Source organism: Mastacembelus armatus, chromosome 21, assembly GCF_900324485.2.
Source record: "Mastacembelus armatus chromosome 21, fMasArm1.2, whole genome shotgun sequence".
NCBI classification, from domain to species: Eukaryota; Metazoa; Chordata; class Actinopteri; order Synbranchiformes; family Mastacembelidae; genus Mastacembelus; species Mastacembelus armatus.
In genome coordinates this window covers 7,664,888-7,688,937 of record NC_046653.1, presented here as the reverse complement: position 1 = coordinate 7,688,937, position 24,050 = coordinate 7,664,888, and the positions used below count along the sequence as shown (strand labels likewise).

The window sequence follows — 24,050 nt, the reverse complement described above, 5'->3', positions numbered from 1 at the left end:
GTATCCTGTCATTGCCAAGAAATGTTAACAGCCTAAAAATAATAAAACTATGTTTAGGCTGGTTATTTATGAGTTCAAATACTTACAATACTAAATAATAATTTCTTGGGTGTGACAGCAAATACAATTATATTAAACATATTGAGTTATGTGATTGTGTATAATTAAAATAATTCATGCAATTTGCTGCAAAAGTTTTTACATCTTATTTAAATAGGCAGTCAGTGTTTATTTACTGTTGCAATGAAAAGAATAAGCCCATCTCTGGTGGCTTTAATATTCTTTAAAGCGGCAAGAAATAGTGATTGTTTGCTGCATTGATCATCCTCAGCAGGATGCAAAAGTCACCAATGTCCTACTTTCTTCAAAAAAAGGAAGGAGCCATTAAAATACAGTATGTACCATCTCTTAAGCTTTTGAATCAATTGCAGTTTATGTTTTCAAGCTTTATTGATTTTACAGGATGGCTAACATGACTCTGTGGGAGGCAAGTGCTAATGAATGGAAATCTAACTTTGTACTTTACTTTTTTCAGAAGGTCACCAGCTCTGCCAGATGCTAGCATTTTAAACCTTTTCTAGCATTTTAAACCTTTTCTAGCATTTTAAACCTTTTCTTTTGCCTGTTCTCTACAAGAATGCAAGACTGACTCTGTCTCTCTCTCTCACTCTCTCTCTCTCTCTGTTTTACACCCCCTTAAACACACGTTTAAGATGTTAGTAGATGTTAGTAGATGTTAGTAGATAATCATACAAACTTGGTTTTAACAGATTGCTTTGCATTTTTTAATGTATTTACATTACATTTTTTATGCACACTGTAACACATTCACAATACAAATGTTTGTATAGATATAATACATCAGACTTGAGTAACATATTTCCCCTGTGCCACATCTAAGAGGAGACCGTACATCACCTGTGTGTTTTTCCATTGCTGAATATATGCGTCTGTGTGATTACATGTGGCAGACTACACCACAGTCCTTTGGCAGTTTTCTATCAACCTTCTGAAGGCTCATAGTTATTTATCCGAGGGAACTAAAACATTTGTTTGACTTGTCCTTTCTGTCTGTCACTTCTTTTTTCTAGTATTCGCTATCCATTTTTTCATGTGTGACTGTCTTCTTTTTGTTTATATCACTAATTATTTTTTTCCGACAGAAAGAAAACAGCAATAGCTCTTCAGATAAATTTACCAAATCACAGCATTTTCGTTTATATCAGCACTATTGTCGGTAATGGATTTTTAATTATTGATGATTTTATTAAGCTAAACATTAAGTAATGCCTTTTCAAGGTACACTTAACATGGCAGTAAAGTTTAAATAAATAAAACATCTTTACAAGAATTTAACCCATGCATAGCAGATTTTTCCTGAATGGATTGCATTGGAATTGACAGATCCTACATTATGTCATTAAAAATTCATGTTAAATATACATGACCGATGACCACATGCCACACCTCATACTGGCCTCAGTGGTCGGGCCTTCCTTTTAGATGGATTATATGATAAAGGTCCCAAAAATGATTTAAAACAAGCCAGAAAATACATTAAGGGTGTAATTTTAGTGAAAGAAATGGCACAACAGTCTTGTAAATATTTATAGGATTTTATGACAAAGACAAATTCCTTTACTGTGGACACTGAGATATTGTAGGGTATATTTCACCATGTTATTAATGGAACAGAAGTCTTAATTATTAATAGCAGCATTATTAACAGCTAGGCCAAGCTTCTGATTCTGATTTTAAACATTTATAGAATTATTATTGCTGTGGCATAGAAAGAGCAAAAGATTGATCCTTCTATGCTTGTGTGTGAGTGTGTGTTGAAAAGGAATCTGTTCTTTCCTGGGCAAACCCCTACTTTTTTTTTTTTGAAATGGGTAAGCCATAAGTATGACTTATTTTTGTAGACTTTAACCAGAATGTTCCTAAATGAGTTATGTAGTTGTCTGAAGTTATTCCTGATATGAAAGTGTATTTTATTTACAAAGACATAGCGGATCTACTGTATCACCCACAAGCACAGAACAATGCAATGCTATTTTACCACGAACCAGTCTTATACTGGTGTTCAATGACTACAAGGTAGTTAGAAAGTGAAGTAATGCAGTATTGCTTACTTTACTCTCCAAAGCTTATCAATAGAGTCCTCACTTCCTCTGGCTGTTTGTGTGTGTGTGTGTGTTTGTGTGTATGTTTGTCTGTGTTCTTGAGCCTACCCTTTTCCTTTTATATGCAGTCATAAATCATATAAAGTCCATTTTGTGTGCATGTGTTTTTGTTTAGATGTGTGCATGTGTCTGCTGACAGAAAATGAATGTCGTGTACATTTTACTGCACTGTCCTTCTGGGCCCAGAACAGAGGGTGAGGGGTGTGTAGGCGTGCGTGCATGAGCACATTTGCATGAGGTGTGTATCATCCTGTGATGCATAAACATGAAAAACCACAGCAGAGGATATTGTATAAAATAGAATAGAACTGAACTGAATTTTGACAAATTTGACCATAGCAATATCTGTGCAGTGCATTTTTCCAGAAACCGCCCAGGGGTGATTTAATCTTGTCATAGGCCCTTGGACTTTATTAAGCCAGTAGATCCTTTTGTTCCCTGCAACAACATATCCACAACCACCACCACTGCAAATAACCAATTTGCCTCTTTAATGTGTGCCTCACTATGCCAAATATACAGCATGTTTTCATGTTATTTTGACTTCAATCCATTGTTCAAATCGCACACCTTACTCCAGAACTAAATTCTAGCACAACTGTAGACCCCATCACCAATACATTCTGCTTCACTGCAAACTCTTCCGCCAGGCATTACGACCAGTATAAGACTGCGCTGAACTGAGTTGAGTTGATTTGATTTAATCTGAATTTAGTCCAGAATATATCAATACCATAATAAGAATTACTGTTAAACACTGGTTTAGCCTTGGAAGTGTCTGGGCCTGGTATTCTTGGCAGCAAAGGTCTTGATTAACTCCATGAAGTCCAGTTTCTGAATATTGTCACTGTCAATGGACAGCTTATTCTCTCCTGATACATGCTGAGTGCATTCTTATCCTGACCCAGCCAGCAAGCTTAGAGAATGATCACTTATCATGAGCGCCAGTCTTCTAACATCATGCTGGCATTAACACTGGTTGCACCACCTTCCCCTGCTGCTTTGTCATTTTGATCTTTTTTGGAAAACCCACTGAACTTCTGTAGGCCAGAGTAACTCCTTTTCTTTTAAGCCTTTTGTTTTTGAGCACCATGAATGTTTTCAGCATCATGTCTCCTGAATTCCACCATAGTTGTCACTTTTTTCATTTGTGTAAGTCTGCAGAGCACCTCATTACATTACACTCCCCTGACGCCAAGATGACCAGTCAAAGTCAACCCAGCTACAATAAACTGGCCATTCAATCAGTCTTCACTTTTTATGACATTAACCAGAGGTACTCAATGCAGTGTGCCAGTTTGTGTTTGTGTGAGACTGATGGCAAAACCTACCACAAACTTCAGCTTTTCAGCTTTTCTTCTCCTTTATTCTCATTCCATGCATGAATTCATGCTTTGGGAGAATTGGATTATTATTTTTTTTTTTATTTTTTTTTTTTTTTGAGAAATGCTTTGTGTCGTTTTGCATCCTGTTGTGCCTTTCTACTGACTTTACAGGCAATCCCTTGTAAAATTTACTACAAGTTCTGTTTAAACACATTGTGAGCTTTACTTTCATTCTTCACATTTAAACATCTTCCTAATTTCAAATCCATCCAAAGTTTGCAGTGGCAGAATAAACAGTACCACTGTACAGTACCAGAAATCCCTTACAAGGGTGTTAAGAGCCAACCTGTTTAATCGTGCATTACCACTCTCCAGTGTTGTAACTTTTCTTCCTGGTAGCCCTTACAAGTATGTTGTGGGAAATCTGTTAAGAGAGACATGAAGAGGGTTAAACAGTCATCTCTGTGTGTTTTCCAGGAGCACACACAATCATCAAGGGGTGGTTAAAGAGTGCAAGAGCAACATGGAATAGAAACTAATGAAGAGATTTTTAAATGGTCATTTTGGAGTGGCCAGTCAAAGCCCAGACAACAGCCCAATAGAGATGCTGTGTAATAAACTCAAGACAGCTGTTCACACTAAACATCCTACAAATGCAATTGGTGCAATTATATGTACTTTGTCTCCTATGCCCTTAGTTAAACAAATGGGATATCCATTTAAGACAGAGGGAAAGTAGAGGAAATTGGCTGGATAGACATGGTATGAAAAGGGCATTTAAAGAAATTCATGGTTTCTGAGAGCATATGCAGTAAACATGATTTGTGATGTAAAGTATAATTCTATTTCAGAGATGCAGATATTACATGCACTCTCACAGCACCCTGGGTTCATAGTTTCAAAAACAGAATGGGAAACCAATGGGCAGGGCAAATTAAAGGGGCTGACTGGAACATTTTTGCAGCTGCCAAGCTAGTTTGAATCTTCCAAGAGTAAAACCTAGAGTGGAACATACATTTTTTCTCACTTGCTAATCTGTTAATAACCTAAGGTACCGTGTAATTATCTAGCATGTGGCTAACCCTTTTACTTTGCTTCTGGTATATAATATGATGTAATTCTGTTTTTCCCTACTTCACCATCATCACTGTGGAACATTTTTGTCTCACAATGGCTGGACATATATGGACATGAGTAATTTTTTCTTCTTAGCTACTCTGTTTTTATGGGCTTTAAACAGTGAATCACTGAATGACCAGCCAGAAAGAAAGACATTACTAAGAGGAAACATACTCACAATCTTCATTAAGGGAAGTCTGTCTCAACAAAGGCAAATATTTTCTTAGGAGAACTTTAGTGTAAATATGCTTTCCAATGTGTTTACATATGTTTCTGTATGTGCTAATATGTACTTGAGCTTACCTAATACATGTTTGTTCATTTTATGTGGGTTTGGGTGACTTTGGCTCCTGGCTAATAAATATTTTCTGAGTGTCTCTTAGTTTCTCACCAGGGATAAAACTCCTGTTATGGCTAGAATATTCTGAACTGTAGCAGTTTATCTGTGAGTGTCAGTCGTTTGGCTTACACGCATCTGACACAACAGACATGCTCCTGTTTTGATCAGCTAAACCCAGGCCCTGTATTGGCTTAGATTTCACTCTTCTTTTGTCCTGCATTTACACATGTACAGAGGTTTTCCTTAACTGTACAGTTATGCTAGTCAAACTCTATGGTTAGAGTTAGTGCTGAGATTTTTGTTTGTGGAAAAAATGGACTCTGCAGATTTCCACTTCCACAGAAACAAATACTTACAAATCTAGAACAGATCCAGATTCATGTCACATTATGTGCCACAAGCTGAATATTGGGAAAGCAGCACTATTGCATGACCTCTCAGATACTTGATATGTTTTTTAAAATTTTCATAAAAAACCTGATGATGCATCGATGTGTTTTTCTCTTCCCACCAACTTGGTTTCATCCTGCAGTTGCAATGGTGCATACAGGAACATACATATGTGTATAACGTGGCTGTTCATATTTACATTACTTGTGGGTACTTGGATATGTGTGTGCATGACTCACATTGATGCCTGGGGATCAATGTTGATGTGCTGCATATTTCCTCATATTTCCTTTAACAAAAAGAAAGAGTATTCATGGAATGATTGATGTTTTTGCTTCCTTGCCTTGTGCAAGAGAAAACTAAATAGATGTGGAAACAAATATAGATGTAGGCAGTCAGAGTATTGAGAGATCGGTCTTGGTGTGTGTGTCGAGTGTGCTTGTGTGCACATGTGCTGTACTGTATGTATGTCTAGTCTTTATCTCTGCAGTCAAACTTCTTCTGGCTGATGGGGTGAAAATTACTGTTTAAATAAACAGATGGCTCCTCTTCGCTGGCTCATCATCAGGACAGCTGTTTGGTGGTAATATGAGAGTTCTCAAAGTGTAATACTGATGTGAGTCACTTGTGAGGGAGACATATGTATGACAGAAACATAAAACAACCTAAATATGGTCTCTGACTTGATTCTTATAATCATTACCGAACAGGCTTGCTCTTAAGATTCTTAATCCGAAAGTAATACTAACTTTACTCCATTGCTGTCACTATGGGGTCTGAAGCATTTACATATTAACCTTACCCACAGATGAGAAGCAGCTTATCGAACTCGCTTAACATTTAGTTTTTTTCACAGTAATGTAAATTATTTTCTTTCTTAAAACACTTTTGTATGCTTTTTCTTTTGTCCCTCTGTATGCGGTGTGGATGTGTGTGTCTGTGTGTAGCAGTGTGGACAGAATCCAGAAGCTAAGAAGAGAGTACCAGCAGGCAAGGAGAGAAGGCATGGTCCCAACTTATGAAGAACTGGACCAACGACGCAGAGGACACGAAAATGACGCACACAGGGTAAGTGTGACATCCATCTATATTTGGGCACACAAGGTACTACTCACACAACATACAGCAAAGCTGTTGCACCCTTGTTCTGTTCTCCTTCATATTTAGCAGCAGGTGCATGGTCTCTAAATGAATATACATAGCAAACAGATGAGATCTGTGCACTTGCATGCAGGCACAAATATCAAAAGATTCAACTTCATTTACTTACTCCATTTTTTTACACCATGTGGTGTGGTAACAGTGATTACATTGAATATGATATGTAAAGAAGCACAACTGGACAGAAATATATACAGAAATGTAGGTCATGAACTGTAGGTAAATAGCCTCATAATGAATTCATCTGAACCTCTATCTATCCATACATTCATTAAACCTTTTTTTAGTCGGGTTTTCTTTCTATATGATAACCATTAATAGTGTCTGCTTGTGTGCACATACCAGCACACTGTGTAAATACACAGAGCCTATCAGCCTAATCAGTCTAATACAAGAATCCTGCAATAAATCCTGCCTTCTTAAAGATGACAAAAAGGAGGAAATACAACTACAAACAAAACTTACATAACATTATCATCTTCATGAGAGGAGGATTGATTTATTACACTGTATTAGTTTCAGCTTGGTTTACTTAATATACTGCCAACTGAGTTCATCCAGTATTGTGTGATTCCTCCCCCCCTCCCCATATAAGCTATCACAGTGATCAGTGCTTTTATTACTTCTGTCAAGTGATCAAGGCTCTTTAGCTGTCACTCTCGAGGTGCTCTTTGACGTGAATGGCTCCTGCAGACACTGTGCTGATAGTACTGATGTGTTCTACTTTTCACAGAGGAGATAAGTAGAGGTTTTACTTCCTTGTCATCCTGCAGATACTGTTTTTCAAATCACAGAATCATAATCACATCCTCGCAGATTGACTTCTGAGCTCGGGTTGCCTGAGTCAAGCTGTAAAAAGCTGAAAAACACATCTGTGATGCTGTAAAAATGTGAAATTATTAATACCTTAACAAGAAATCCAGTCACGCTGGTACCAGACGTCACCCTACAGTGACTCTGTTTGTTGGTGCTGTTGAAAGTCTGAATGCTGCTATTGTAAACACATTGCAAGGAATCGGATTACATTATTTTTTAGTCAGACAGTGCGAGAGAATGAGAATTTTTCATTACTAGTTATTGTCTGTGAGTGTTAAAATTCTGTAGAGATAACCAGTAACCCTTATTTCTTGTCCTGTTAGTAAGAACAAAACTTAATGGCACTCCTTCAGAGACACAGTAAACACTAGTTATCACTTAGTGTAAGTCTGCTCAGCACACACACACAGTCTCTTTCCGCCTCACTTCTAATCCAACTTCACTACTGTTAAATCAGGTGCCTGCTGGATTTCACCTTGCCTCTTTTCGTCACCTTGACATTTAAGCTTACATGGCTTGTTGAGAAAATGATACTGAACTGAAGTGCGATGAGTTCTTCACCATGGAGCTGAAATTAATATTCTGTGACAAATGGGCGAGTTTATTGCAGCAGCACATCGCAGTTTAACCACTGCACCATGATAAACACTTAAGTTCAGCTCAGTTGGACAGAGGCAGAAGCTTCACTGTGGTGTACCTAGATGCCATAATGATATCATTATGAAAGCAAAGTTACCAAAATAAATAATTCACCTATTGGTAATCTGTGTACAATCTAAACATTTCATAAATTATTATTTTTACAAGGTTGATGAACCGGGTTTAGTCCAGGGCCTTTCTTTCTGGAGTTTGCATTGTGAGGATTTTTTCAGGGCACTCCGGCTTCTTCCCACAGTCCAAACACGTGCAAGTTTAGTGTGTATAGTGTGTTTGTCTCTACGTGTCATCAGTGTTATAGACTGGTGATGTGTCCAGGTTGCACCCCGGTAGAGAGAAATATGCGGTATAGATGAGGGATAGATGATTTTCACATCTAAGCAGTAATTTGTGCATCAGTGTGCTTGGATGAATCTTACACTTTGTGCATTACTTAAAAAAGATTTAAAACAGAAAAAGTAGAAATAATGAAAATCTGAGTAAGGTACCTGAAAAATAGAATTTGATAAGTGATTTAAAAGAAGACACTGACTGTACTAAGTAGATCTCATTGTTCTATTTTTCCAATTTCTTGGTCCAGTAAGAGAAAAGAATTGGCCCTCAATGCTCTTTAGCCTTGACTATGGAATAGCTAAAATGCCGTCAGTGTAGACTTTCAGATTTAACAGTTCACCAGTGAACCATGCCACATAGTGCTTTAAAAGTTTATCATAAGATTTTGAGGTCTGTTGTGTGTGTAAAGGCTACAACAGATCAAATCCATTACAAAGTTCCCTCTAAGCCCGTAGGCTGTACAGGGATTTTTTTAAAAGCATCTAAAAGCTTATTGAGAAGGGAGAAAATGAAGTGTTCCTTTAACATGCACCATACTTTTGTTGACTGAAAACGAAGCTCATCTAGCTTAGCTTATTAAGCTAAGTTTCGGTGTAATGTTACACCAGGGCCGCCAAGTCTCACACATTCGCCGTGAGAGTTACACAATTCAGCCAGTTCACACTCTCTCACATCATCCCTCCGATTTCCAGCTCTAGCTTCTCAGCTGTGTGGGCAGGGCCACTGTTGTTATAACTCCACCCTCAGCATAGGGCTAGAGTGATTAGAATTATAGAGTGAGTATAATGAAAGACATTTTTCAAGCACATAGTCACAAGCGCAGATTTTGTCAGTAGTTGATAGTAGATTTCACCAGTGTGCTAAAGTGGTGTTAAGTGACTATGTGTTTTATATGAATCACAAATGTAGTGCATTTTTCAGTGTATCCACAGTGTGTTTATATAAACTTATACCTGCCCCGATTTAATTCCCAACTAAAAGTCATTTGGTTTGTGACCAGCCAGGGACAATCTCCTTTCCCCTTCGATCGATAGCTGCACATTACACCGTTCTCTGCCCCCAGATGAGAAAATGTTGTTGTTGTTTATAAAGGAGAGAGTGAGAGCAATTAGCATGCTTCAGAGATGGAAATTAAGTTTGAAAGTTAAAACAAAATAAATACCAGCTGAAAATAATCAAAAGAAAAACAGACTAGTAGCAGTAACCACAGTGCCTAACAAGCCCCTCTCATTAAGGATGATGCATTTATTAATTAAAGAAGAGGTGATTTACCTGACTGCTGGGAAGGGTAGAGGAAGAAGTAATGGTTATGGAGGTGAGCTGACGGCAAACTAATCCACATTTCCCTTTTATTGGTTTGTTTGTTTCTCCTTAGGACTTTTTTATTTGTTGTATAGGATTTGCTGGATGATGATGATGAAACGTAAAAGCAATGCGAGCTTAAGTATAGAGGGAGGGAGGAAAAAAAAGGCTGACAGGAAGGGAGAGAGAGGAAAAGAGAGAGCGTTCCTCATGTAATGTTGTCACGGTATACTGAGTGTGTCTCCCCCCAAACCCCACCCCCCCATGGGTCCATTACCATCTCATTGATTCATGGTTATGGGTTCGCTGTCTCCACTTGCAAAATTATGTTTGCCTAAAAACAATTATCAAGAAACAAAAGCCACACCACAAGTTTGTTTCCAAGTGAGTGCATTGTGTGCTGGGTGGGTGTTTGTATTTTGGAAGACAACAACAGACTTTCTCCCTAAGGAGAGAACTGAATCAACAGGGCGCTGTTGCTGTTGTCACATGCACACATATTCACACATAGTCCTACACAGAGGGTATGGCAGCCAATTGTTATGGTGGGCGGTGTGACACAGCCTTTATCATAGGATTTAATCTTCATTAAAAGCTTTGATCTGGTTTTTTTCCTGTACTTTAGGCTTAAATGTCTGTGTTCGTTCGCAGTTAGTAATTTAATTATTCATGCAAAATTGTGATGTAAAATAAAATAGCATGTTAACTTCATTTAAAACACAACTGCAGTTAATACTGCTACATTAACCTGTGCATTCATTGTCTTTCAAGGGAAATGGCAGAACTGCTGACTCAGACTGCTCATCCATTTGTAAAAGTGTCTCTATCATAGTACATCAGACAGTAGTTAGTGATAAATTGTAGAACATATACGGTACATTATGTGTAAAAGACCTGGTTAGCTGTCACATTTCCAAACAAGAGCAAATACATCTGCTTATCTGAGGGTGGAATTGTTTTATACCTATCCCAACATATAGGACTCAAAATCAGGACAAGACAGTGTTTCATCTGTTTTTGCACTCCTCCAATTCATTCTTATCTTTGTCTTCCTGTGTCCTCCTTATAATTCCTGTTATTTCAGTAACATATTGTTAACATATTGCAAATACAAATTTATGTTTGGTTGAATTTGCACTTTTGAAATTTTTTGGGGGGGGACAAGATAATCATGTACAGGTGACATTTGAAACTTCCTTACTTCCTCCAGCAAACCTAATGAAACACATATGGAGCTCATTCAGTTTGGCTGTCACTGACAGTGAAGGCCAAAAATTACTTGGAAATACACAACACTGTCAGATTTCTCTCCAAATGTTGCCCATTCATGGTTATAAAGGGGTCTTGTATCATATCCTGTTGATTAAAGCTGAATTCCCACTACTGTCAGAACTATGTCTGGTTCTCTATGTCTCTATGCACACGGTCTTGTTTGTCTGCTTCTGTTGCAGTGCATTTGTTTGGTAGTGTGTGTGTTTTTGTAATTTCTCTTTGTAATCTTTCACTATGCTTTAGTGTACATAAATCAGCCTTTACAGATAGTAATAATTTCAGTTATAGGTTGACCTGGAATGAAATAATGCTATAAATTTTTACCCTCATAAATATGCCACAAACCTCGAAAATTAGATATTTTGCTGAAACCATTGTATCATACTGATCAGACACTTATATTTGTCATTTTAATGCCATCCAGAGGCAGACAAAACCCCATTTGACCTCCCTCTTTCCTGAATCACACACACATATATAACCTCTTCCTTCATGACCTTGAAACTGTTCATGTGATTTTAGCCATTGTAAAACAGAAATAGCCATGTTACCTTGGGTGTTTTATAGGTGGACAGGCAAGGAATCGAACCAACCCTCTATTAGTAGGGACGGCAATAAACCTTGTAGCTGAGTGCAGTTCTTTGTTATGACAGGGTTAAGAGAGCTGTTTGTGCTCCACATAAAATTATTTTTTCCACTGATTTTTTTTTTTTTTTTTTACTATTAAATATGACACTATAGAAAATGAAATGCTGCTGGTTGGTATAAATGATCCATGTGTTTATACATCCCATGCATTAAGTTCAAACACTTGCCACAAAGGAGACAAGAAGTACATGTAGATGCACAGAGAAAAGCTGTATCTGATAAAGAGAGAGAACAGAAAAAAATGAGGATGTTTCTTCCTCAAAATGCCAACTGTACCAAGTAAAGCCATACTTCTCCAGTCTTTATGATAAGTGCTTTGAGCGATCTATCCATCCACTATCTACACCCACTTATTGCTATTTAGGGTCCCAGGGATCTGCTGGAGCCTATCCCAGCTCTCTCTGGGTGAAAGTCAGGGGTACACCCTGGACAGGTCACCAGTCCATCACAGGGCCACATAGAGACAAACAACCTCACACACTCACACTCACTCCTATGGGCAATTTAGAGTCACCAATCAACCTGACATTAGAGCTGCAGTGAATCCTCGAGGAAATCGAGGAATTCGATTACAAAAAATCCTTGAAGCAAATTCTTTCCCTCGAGGATTCGTTTAATTTCTATCACTTGCGTTATCGGACCTGCTCCCCCTAGGGATCATTGTTCCACATGGACCATAATCACTGTCGCACAACGCATTTTCCGTATTAAAAGTAGGGGCTATGGCAGAGAGAGAAACCGTCCGTAAAAGGCAGAAAGTGTCCAAAGTTTGGGATCATTTCAAACTTAAAAAAGGTGACAACATGGTGCGATGTGTGTATTGTAAAGAAGAAGTGGCAAAACACAACAGCAGCTTCAACATCTGAACAAAAAACATCCGGTTGGAAACATGAAGTAGTGAACTAAAGTAATAATTCCTGTTAAACTGCAATTAAGCAGTGCACCAAATAAGCTGACTCCTAAAGCATCAACCGGCTGAGCCGACACATGGTGACGTCATTGCCCGTGTGCTACTCGACTTTCTCAGGTAACGTCAACATTGATGTTTGCATGATTGCTAATTAAGATAAACGCAGCAGCGCTAGTTAGAACGTATGCATTTGTGGTAGTGTACTGTTGCGAGTCAGTATGAATGACTAGGTGTAGCCTAGTGGAAACATTTTTAAAAGTGCAAAAGTCAATTTCATCCGATTTCTCGATTAATCACTGAAATATTTGGTAGAATAGCTACTCGACTCCAAAAATTATCAGTAGCTGCAGCCCAACCTGACATACATGTTTTTGAACTGTGGGAGGAAACCAGAGTACTTGGAGAAAACCCACACAAGCTCAGGGAGAACATGCAGACTCCACACAGAAAGGCCCCTGATTTCAAACCAGGAACCTTCTTGCTGTGAGGCAACAGTGCTAACCACCAAGCTACTGTTCCGCCTTGCTTTGAGCAACCATAAAGACACACACTATATATAAACCACAGATTTTCTCATGGAAAAACGTATCTGTTGTTTGAAAGTATTGCTTAGATTGTATTCTCTAATTTTCTGTCTGATTAAAGTGTAAATTTATAGCCAACTGCAGCTCAGCCGTATATGAGTCTGTGAGGACTTTCCCTATGCTCTGCATTTTTGCTGAAGAAGCCTTTTATTTACTTTACTGACAGATTTGACCAAGGATTGAATCACATCACAAACACACAGACGCACTCGCATGTACACAGTCACGGGTCTGCAGACAGATACATATTTTACAGTTCAACAGTGGTGTTTCCTTGTGTGATCATGGGATTGAGCCCAAAGCTCCTTTCTTACGCTCGCCTTATAAGGACAAGTAGAGCATTGGAGCGGTACAAATGTGCTGATTCTAATGGAACAGAAAGCTAACTGGGCTTATACTGATGGTCCAGAACAACTGCAGAATGGAGACTAGGATGGATCAACTCAGAAAAAATGAGTGGAGAGAGGGAAAGGGCAAATACAAAGCGATTAGAGAGCAGATATTTTACATTTCATAAGCTATTCTTTTACTATGCAACATTCTTTTTGCCATTTGAAGTTATTTTACGAAGATCCTTTAATCAAAAAGATTAAGCATGACAAGACAGGGAAGAAGTTATTGACTGAATATACCTTAACATTCCTCCATGTCCTTTATTACTGCCTTTACCACTTTACTTTCCATTCTCCTTCTCTCATATGTGTGTGTGTGTTGATGTATGTGAGCATGCCCAGCAGCAGGTCAGGAGGTTGTAATCCCCAAGTCAGACATGATGGGATCACTGCCGACTCAGTGGACCCAGACAGATAGCTAGGTCTACTGGGGCTAACTTAGACATTCTTCTCTCTCTCTCTTTTTATTTCTCTCTCTCTCACACACACACACACACATACATGCGGATGTGGTATACATCCTCTTGCTGTCTCATTCAATAATGGAGATATTGTCAGGTTCAGACATTTATTGTTCCTCTGTCTTGACTGCATTCTCTTTTTTTCAGTCCCCATGGACTACTGCAACACTGAGTTAAATTCACACACACACACACACACACACACACACACACACACACACACACATGCACTTCACCATGAGGTAATCTTCAGCAAGGTTCAGTGGTTATGACTGACTGCAGCAGTTAACGACTGACTCAGAGATTTCAAGCCATTAACAGTTAAATCATTCACACCGACCGACAAAGGTAATGTACATGTGGGCTTGTGCATTAATGTGTGTATGAGTGTGTTAGAGTGGGGCAGTATAATGACACATGTAGGAACTGAGGAAATAGAAAGAAATCTAAAAAGTGAAGAATAGTCAGAACCATGCTATAGTGGAATAGAGGAGGATCATTATGTATACGTGTGTGTGTGTGTGTTTTAGGATTTAAAGGTCAGCTAATGTGAGAGCCGCTGCACAACATCAAGCTAAATGCATAACCCTTTTGAGTCAGACTAGTTTAAGCCAAGTCACACAGGCTCAATTTGATTTGGCCGGAGAACAGCAGAAGCAAACCAGGTGTTGATAGAGATCTCCTTACACACATACATCATCTAACCTAGTAAAAATGTGTAATGTGTAAAAATAACAAAAAACTGACCCACAGTAAGCACACTGCCATATGTGCTTTTCTTTTAGGAGCAGAAATAGATGTTCTTTTTTTTTTTCAACCACAGGATCTGTAGTGAAAGTTCCTGTTGACAGTATGGTATTGTATAGTTTTAAGCATTGGATCATACTTTTGTAGCTTAATATTTTCATTTTTCAAAAATGTACAGTAAAATTTACATTATATTAAAATAATCACAAACACAGCAAAAATCTATTCTGACTTTAAAAAAAGTTAATCTGATCATCTTCCCTTACAGCCTTCTCTTAGTTCAGGGTGACAGCTTTAAATTTTTTGCTCAACCAGCGTTCCAAAACCTAGAGATTCAGTTTACGATTATAATGTATCTAATAGAGAAAAGCAGCAAATCCTCGTGTGTGAGAAGCTGAAACCTAAAATGTTAATTGAAAAGTTACTCAATTAGTGGATTGTCAAAATGGTTGCCAGTTATTTCCCAGCGGTAAACTGATCATTTACATGACTGTTTTACATCTAGTTTAAGCAAATCTGTGTGGTTTTAAGCTCTGGTGGTAAATAATTACTCCAGCTTTTACAAAAATATATTCATAGATTCTTTCCCATTTTTAGTTAGCTTTCTATTTAATCACAGCTTTGAAGCAGTCTATTTGTATTGTCTCAATGTAAGTGCTATAAATTAATCATTTTTCATTTCCTGATGTTTTATAATGGTGACTCAGATGTCAAAAGACATGATTGTTTAGAGATACATATGATAAATTAGTGCCATCATAACAAAAAGCCACAGCCATGCTTCAACAGTGATGTGTAATGCCAGCTGCTGCGGTGTTGGTGGAGAGCCTCGCCAAAAACTCCGAATCAGTTAAACAGCAGTTTGTCTTTGTGGTTCTTCGTACTGACAGGTCTGAGAGGCGGATCATGCACTAGTATTGACATACAAGTGGAATGGAAATTTTACATCGTTTTATGGGAGCTTTGGGAGTAGACATTGGATTCAGGCACGTGGACCCAGTTTAACAATGACTGACACACAGATGCAGGCTTACATATGGTTTTATACATTGAGAATAATGCATTTGAATTTTGTGCAGATGCACATTTTAGTCATGAATCTACAGTTTTATGCCTCAGTTTAGTCCTCAGTTTATTCAACTCAGAAATGAAAAAAATTATATAATGATCATGTTTTCTCTAAATTAACATGTGAAGAAAATAGCAATCAAGGTACATGCAAACTTTTAATGCTGTCTTGTCAATATTCCAAAAAGTCAAAATGTTATTACCATACTTATTCTTTTTCACAAGAAACTCATTATTGTCAATGATCATGTGCTTTTAGGATGAAATTGGTGACCTGTTGCTGGATTAGACGGCATCAGGCATCAAAGCCTTTTAAGTGGAAAAAGGGGGTAGAAAAACAGGCGAGATGCTTGTTAATTTGAGGAAATGAAATGAGAAAGAAAAAAAAAAGGAAAACAAAGAAGTAAAGTCAACAAATGAGAGAACATTTGAGGGTCAAAGATGGACTGAATAGTTAAAAAAAAAAATGAGGTGATGAGGTAGGTGATGAGGTATATAAGCCCAGGAAAGAAATGTAGACCAAATGGAAGGGTTGAGATGGAAAGCAGGAGTGAGGCAGATGGATGAAGGGAGATAGAAAAAGACTGAAAATGGAGAGTTATGCATTGGGTCATTATTGAAGAATGTTAATGTGATTAGTGAATGACTCTGACCTTGCTGTCTGGGACTGGTGCCTGGCTGGTCTGATGACCTCTGAATGTCTGAGCATATACACACACACACATACATACACACAATAGAATACAAGGATGAAAACATGCATCAGACACATATGCCAAAACAGGCAGACACATGCACGCTACATTCGTAATGAACACACGAGGTCACATTAAGTCAGAAGAACAGAAGCATGTCTGGATACACATATTTTCTTTGAAGCACATATACACATACACAGGCTCTCTCACTGGCGTGTGTGATTTGTGTCTTCTTTCTGCCAGCCGGGCAGAATGAGTCAACATGTCATAACTTATTATCTGTTTTTAACATGCATGATTCACTACAGTCTGGCCTCATAAAGTTTGGGTTGTGATCCAGAACGGTTCATGGATCTATGGTTTTTGGGTCCCCACATGACAAGCCCTGTAATTTCTTTATGCCTGAGTCACAGGGTAAGAGACAAAACTTATCATGTGGTGACTGTAGGTCCTGACATTAAAAAAACACATACTCCTTAATTCCATGATTCCACCTCATTTTAGTTCCAGATGCAGTCATTGGACAGTGCAAGAGGGAGTGTTTGCTTCTTTTCATTGTCTTCAGAGAACCGATAACCTCTGGCAATTTTCCAGGTTTCCTTCACAGTTCTTGCCTTGCAGTATTTTGCCTTATCCACTTAACAAATTCCACTTACATGGAGGCAAACACAATAAGGAAAAAAGTCCTGAAAGATGAGCATGGCAAACGTTTTCAAAATGGCTCTTTTTCTCTAGTCACCTCATGTCAATGTTAGTCAGGACAATCAGTTAACCAAAATGACAAAGCTCAGCTGTGGGTTGAGCATGGCATAAATGGCATTTCAGTGTGCTGTGAGTGCACGGTGGGATTGTTTAAAATGGCAGGACCCACTGGGTGCTCCAGTTCTCCCACAGTCCAGAGACATGTAGGATAGGTCAGTTGGAAACCTTAAGTTGCCCATAGGCGTGAATTGTGAGTTTGAATGTTTGTCTGGGCTACATTATATTCACACAGGATTTTGTTTTCCCTTAATAATAAAAACCTTAATTTAAAAACTGCTTGATGTGTTTACTTGTGTTATCTTTGACTAATATTTAAATTTTTTGATGATCTGAAACAAAGTGTGACAAACATGCAAAAAAATAAGAACTCAGGAAGGGGACCAACACTTTTTCACACCACTGTATATGTTCGAGGGGCAGACACAGTCTTTATGTGGTTTGAGGGGGGTGACGGTTCTAAGGAAACTGCAGAGAGGCGTTTTAGAGTCTCTGCGTCCCAGTCCCCACTCTGAATTGTCAAAATTTAGGTTGGCTAATAAACTCGGCCAAATTTCTAGAGATGAGAGCTGCACCATTCAGAGTGGGATGGATGCCGTCCCTCGCTACCAGACCGGGTTTTCCCCAGAAAGTGGCCCAATTGTCTATGAAGCCCACATCATTTGCTGGACACCACCTAGACAGCCAGCGACGACATGCGAGTAAACATGTCATCGCTGGTCAGACTGAGGAGGGGTCCAGAGAAAACTACAGAGTCCGACATTAATTTAGCAAAGTTACACACCGACTCATCATTAATTTTAGTGACCTCCGATTGGTGTAATCAGGTGTCATTGCTGCCGACGTGAATAACAATTTTTTCATTTTTCCGATTAGCCTTAGCCAGCAGCTTCAAGTTGGACTCGATATCGCCCGCTCTGGCCCCAGGAAACATTTGACTATGGTCGCTGGTGTCTCCAGCTTCACGTGTCTGACTGTGGTCGCTGGTGTCTCCAGCTTCACGTCTCTGACTGTGGTCGCTGGTGTCTCCAGCTTCACGTCTCTGACTGTGGTCGCTGGTGTCTCCAGCTTCACGTCTCTGACTGTGGTCGCTGGTGTCTCCAGCTTCACGTCTCTGACTGTGGTCGCTGGTGTCTCTATTTTCACGTCTCTGACTGTGGTTGCTGGTGTCTCCAGCTTCACGTCCCTGACTGTGGTCGCTGGTGTCTCCAGCTTCACGTCTCTGACTGTGGTCGCTGGTGTCTCTATTTTCACGTCTCTGACTGTGGTCGCTGGTGTCTCTATTTTCACGTCTCTGACTGTGGTTGCTTGTGTCTCCAGCTTCAGGTCTCTGACTGTGGTCGCTGGTGTCTCTATTTTCACGTCTCTGACTGTGGTTGCTGGTGTCTCCAGCTTCACGTCCCTGACTGTGGTCGCTGGTGTCTCCAGCTTCACGTCTCTGACTGTGGTTGCTTGTGTCTCCAGCTTCAGGTCTCTGACTGTGGTCGCTGGTGTCTCTATTTTCATGTCTCTGACTGTGGCTGCTGGTGTCTCCAGCTTCACGTCCCTGACTGTGGTCGCTGGTGTCTCCAGACTCACGTCTCTGACTGTGGTCGCTGGTGTCTCTATTTTCACGTCCCTGACTGTGGTCGCTGGTGTCTCCAGCTTCACGTCCCTGACTGTGGTCGCTGGTGTCTCTATTTTCACGTCTCTGACTATGGTCGCTGGTGTCTCTATTTTCACGTCTCTGACTGTGGTCGCTGGTGTCTCCAGCTTCACGTCTCTGACTGTGGTCGCTGGTGTCTCCAGCTTCACGTCTCTGACTGTGGTCGCTGGTGTCTCTATTTTCACGTCTCTGACTGTGGTTGCTGGTGTCTCCAGCTTCACGTCCCTGACTGTGGTCGCTGGTGTCTCCAGCTTCACGTGTCTGACTGTGGTCGCTGGTGTCTCCAGCTTCACGTCTCTGACTGTGGTCGCTGGTGTCTCCAGCTTCACGTCTCTGACTGTGGTCGCTGGTGTCTCTATTTTCACGTCTCTGACTGTGGTTGCTGGTGTCTCCAGCTTCACGTCCCTGACTGTGGTCGCTGGTGTCTCTATTTTCACGTCTCTGACTGTGGTCGCTGGTGTCTCTATTTTCACGTCTGGTGTCTCTAGCTTCACGTCTCTGACTGTGGTCGCTGGTGTCTCCAGCTTCACGTCTCTGACTGTGGTTGCTTGTGTCTCCAGCTTCAGGTCTCTGACTGTGGTCGCTGGTGTCTCTATTTTCATGTCTCTGACTGTGGCTGCTGGTGTCTCCAGCTTCACGTCCCTGACTGTGGTCGCTGGTGTCTCCAGACTCACGTCTCTGACTGTGGTCGCTGGTGTCTCTATTTTCACGTCCCTGACTGTGGTCGCTGGTGTCTCCAGCTTCACGTCCCTGACTGTGGTCGCTGGTGTCTCTATTTTCACGTCTCTGACTATGGTCGCTGGTGTCTCTATTTTCACGTCTCTGACTGTGGTCGCTGGTGTCTCCAGCTTCACGTCCCTGACTGTGGTCGCTGGTATCTCCAGCTTCACGTCTCTGACTGTGGTCGCTGGTTTCTCTAGCTTCACGTCTCTGACTGTGGTCGCTGGTGTCTCCAGCTTCACGTCTCTGACTGTGGTCGCTGGTGTATCTATTTTCACGTCTCTAACTGTGGTCGCTGGTGTCTCCAGCTTCACGTCCCTGACTGTGGTCGCTGGTGTCTCCAGCTTCACGTCTCTGACTGTGGTCGCTGGTGTCTCTATTTTCTCGTCCCTGACTGTGGTCGCTGGTGTCTCCAGCTTCACGTCCCTGACTGTGGTCGCTGGTGTCTCTAGCTTCACGTCTCTGACTGTGGTCGCTGGTGTCTCTATTTTCACGTCTCTGACTGTGGTCGCTGGTGTCTCTATTTTCACGTCTCTGACTATGATCGCTGGTGTCTCCAGCTTCACGTTCCTGACTGTGGTCGCTGGTGTCTCTAGCTTCACGTCTCTGACTGTGGTCGCTGGTGTCTCTATTTTCACGTCTCTGACTGTGGTCGCTGGTGTCTCTATTTTCACGTCTCTGACTATGATCGCTGGTGTCTCCAGCTTCACGTTCCTGACTGTGGTCGCTGGTGTCTCTAGCTTCACGTCTCTGACTGTGGTCGCTGGTGTCTCTATTTTCACGTCTCTGACTATGGTCGCTGGTGTCTCCAGCTTCACGTCTCTGACTATGGTCGCTGGTGTCTCCAGCTTCACGTCTCTGACTATGGTCGCTGGTGTCTCTATTTTCACGTCTCTGACTGTGGTCGCTGGTGTCTCTATTTTCACGTCTCTGACTGTGGTCGCTGGTGTCTCCAGCTTCACGTCTCTGACTGTGGTCGCTGGTGTCTCCAGCTTCACGTCTCTGACTGTGGTCGCTGGTGTCTCCAGCTTCAAGTCTCTGACTGTGGTCGCTGGTGTCTCTATTTTCACGTCCCTGACTGTGGTCGCTGGTGTCTCCAGCTTCACGTCCCTGACTGTGGTCGCTGGTGTCTCCAGCTTCACGTCCCTGACTGTGGTCGCTGGTGTCTCTATTTTCACGTCTCTGACTGTGGTCGCTGGTGTCTCTATTTTCACGTCTCTGACTATGGTCGCTGGTGTCTCCAGCTTCACGTCTCTGACTATGGTCGCTGGTGTCTCCAGCTTCACGTCCCTGACTGTGGTCGCTGGTGTCTCTATTTTCATGTCTCTGACTGTGTTCGCTGGTGTCTCCAGCTTCAAGTCTCTGACTGTGGTCGCTGGTGTCTCTATTTTCACGTACCTGACTGTGGTCGCTGGTGTCCCCAGATTCACGTCCCTGACTGTGGTCGCTGGTGTCTCTAGCTTCACGTCTCTGACTGTGGTCGCTGGTGTCTCTATTTTCACGTCTCTGACTGTGGTCGCTGGTGTCTCCAGCTTCACGTCTCTGACTGTGGTTGCTGGTGTCTCCAGCTTCAGGTCTCTGACTGTGGTCGCTGGTGTCTCTATTTTCACGTCTCTGACTGTGGTTGCTGGTGTCTCCAGCTTCACGTCTCTGACTGTGGTCACTGGTGTCTCTATTTTCACGTATCTGACTATGGTCGCTTGTGTCTCCAGCTTCAGATCTCTGACTGTGGGCGCTGGTGTCTCTATTTTCACGTCTCTGACTGTGGTTGCTGGTGTCTCCAGCTTCACGTCTCTGACTGTGGTCGCTGGTGTCTCTAGCTTCGAGTCTCTGACTGTGGTCGCTGGTGTCTCCAGCTTCACGTCTCTGACTGTGGTCGCTGGTGTCTCTAGCTTCACGTCTCTGACTGTGGACGCTGGTGTCTCCAGCTTCCCGTATCTGACTGTGGTCGCTGGTGTCTCTAGCTTCACGTCTCTGACTGTGGTCGCTGGTGTCTCCAGCTTCACGTCTCTGACTGTGTTCGCTGGTGTCTCTATTTTCACGTCTGGTGTCTCTAGTTTCACGTCTCTGACTGTGGTCGCTGGTGTCTCCAGCTTCACGTCTCTGACTGTGGTCGCTGGTGTCTCCAGCTTCACGTCTCTGACTGTGGTCGCTGGTGTCTCCAGCTTCACGTCTCTGACTGTGGTCGCTGGTGTCTCCAGCTCCAGCTTCACGTCTCTGACTGTGGTCGCTGGTGTCTCTAGCTTCACGTCTCTGACTGTGGTCGCTGGTGTCTCTATTTTCACGTCTCTGACTGTGGTCACTGTTGTCTCTAGCTTCACGTCTCTGACTGTGGTCGCTGGTGTCTCTAGCTTCACGTCTCTGACTTTGGCTGCTGGTGTCTCCAGCTTCACGTCTCTGACTGTGTTCGCTGGTTTCTCTATTTTCACGTCTCTGACTGTGGTCGCTGGTGTCTCTATTTTCACGTCTCTGACTGTGGTCGCTGGTGTCTCCAGCTTCACGTCTCTGACTGTGGTCGCTGGTGTCTCTAGCTTCACGTCTCTGACTGTGGTCGCTGGTGTCTCCAGCTTCACGTCTCTGACTGTGGTCGCTGGTGTCTCTAGCTTCACGTCTCTGACTGTGGTCGCTGGTGTCTCTATTTTCACGTCTCTGACTATGGTCGCTGGTGTCTCTATTTTCACGTCTCTGACTGTGGTCGCTGGTGTCTCTATTTTCACGTCTGGTGTCTCTAGCTTCACGTCTCTGACTGTGGTCGCTGGTGTCTCCAGCTTCACGTCTCTGACTGTGGTCGCTGGTGTCTCCAGCTTCACATCCCTGACTGTGGTCGCTGGTGTCTCTAGCTTCACGTCTCTGACTGTGGTCGCTGGTGTCTCTATTTTCACGTCTCTGACTATGGTCACTGGTGTCTCCAGCTTCACGTCTCTGACTGTGGTCGCTGGTGTCTCCAGCTTCACGTCTCTGACTGTGGTCGCTGGTGTCTCCAGCTTCACGTCTCTGACTGTGGTCGCTGGTGTCTCTATTTTCTCGTCCCTGACTGTGGTCGCTGGTGTCTCCAGCTTCACGTCCCTGACTGTGGTCGCTGGTGTCTCTAGCTTCACGTCTCTGACTGTGGTCGCTGGTGTCTCTATTTTCACGTCTCTGACTGTGGTCGCTGGTGTCTCTATTTTCACGTCTCTGACTATGATCGCTGGTGTCTCCAGCTTCACGTTCCTGACTGTGGTCGCTGGTGTCTCTAGCTTCACGTCTCTGACTGTGGTCGCTGGTGTCTCTATTTTCACGTCTCTGACTGTGGTCGCTGGTGTCTCTATTTTCACGTCTCTGACTATGATCGCTGGTGTCTCCAGCTTCACGTTCCTGACTGTGGTCGCTGGTGTCTCTAGCTTCACGTCTCTGACTGTGGTCGCTGGTGTCTCTATTTTCACGTCTCTGACTGTGGTCGCTGGTGTCTCTATTTTCACGTCTCTGACTATGGTCGCTGGTGTCTCCAGCTTCACGTCTCTGACTATGGTCGCTGGTGTCTCCAGCTTCACGTCTCTGACTATGGTCGCTGGTGTCTCTATTTTCACGTCTCTGACTGTGGTCGCTGGTGTCTCTATTTTCACGTCTCTGACTGTGGTCGCTGGTGTCTCCAGCTTCACGTCTCTGACTGTGGTCGCTGGTGTCTCCAGCTTCACGTCTCTGACTGTGGTCGCTGGTGTCTCCAGCTTCAAGTCTCTGACTGTGGTCGCTGGTGTCTCTATTTTCACGTCCCTGACTGTGGTCGCTGGTGTCTCCAGCTTCACGTCCCTGACTGTGGTCGCTGGTGTCTCCAGCTTCACGTCCCTGACTGTGGTCGCTGGTGTCTCTATTTTCACGTCTCTGACTGTGGTCGCTGGTGTCTCTATTTTCACGTCTCTGACTATGGTCGCTGGTGTCTCCAGCTTCACGTCTCTGACTATGGTCGCTGGTGTCTCCAGCTTCACGTCCCTGACTGTGGTCGCTGGTGTCTCTATTTTCATGTCTCTGACTGTGTTCGCTGGTGTCTCCAGCTTCAAGTCTCTGACTGTGGTCGCTGGTGTCTCTATTTTCACGTACCTGACTGTGGTCGCTGGTGTCCCCAGATTCACGTCCCTGACTGTGGTCGCTGGTGTCTCTAGCTTCACGTCTCTGACTGTGGTCGCTGGTGTCTCTATTTTCACGTCTCTGACTGTGGTCGCTGGTGTCTCCAGCTTCACGTCTCTGACTGTGGTTGCTGGTGTCTCCAGCTTCAGGTCTCTGACTGTGGTCGCTGGTGTCTCTATTTTCACGTCTCTGACTGTGGTTGCTGGTGTCTCCAGCTTCACGTCTCTGACTGTGGTCACTGGTGTCTCTATTTTCACGTATCTGACTATGGTCGCTTGTGTCTCCAGCTTCAGATCTCTGACTGTGGGCGCTGGTGTCTCTATTTTCACGTCTCTGACTGTGGTTGCTGGTGTCTCCAGCTTCACGTCTCTGACTGTGGTCGCTGGTGTCTCTAGCTTCGAGTCTCTGACTGTGGTCGC

General features: G+C 42.4%; 1 protein-coding gene across 6 annotated transcripts in view; it reads left to right on the top strand.

Moving 5' to 3' along the window:
* The window catches only part of LOC113123303 (partitioning defective 3 homolog B-like), a 206,404-nt gene that overhangs the window by 142,339 nt on the left and 40,015 nt on the right, over positions 1 to 24,050 (top strand). For 5 of the 6 annotated variants that reach the window (XM_026295230.1, XM_026295228.1, XM_026295225.1 and 2 more), the window contains exon 23: positions 6,305 to 6,425. In XM_026295230.1, coding sequence (XP_026151015.1) covers positions 6,305 to 6,425 — 121 coding nt within the window. The remainder of the gene's footprint in view (positions 1 to 6,304; positions 6,426 to 24,050) is intronic. The other variant, XM_026295229.1, reaches the window with a different exon arrangement.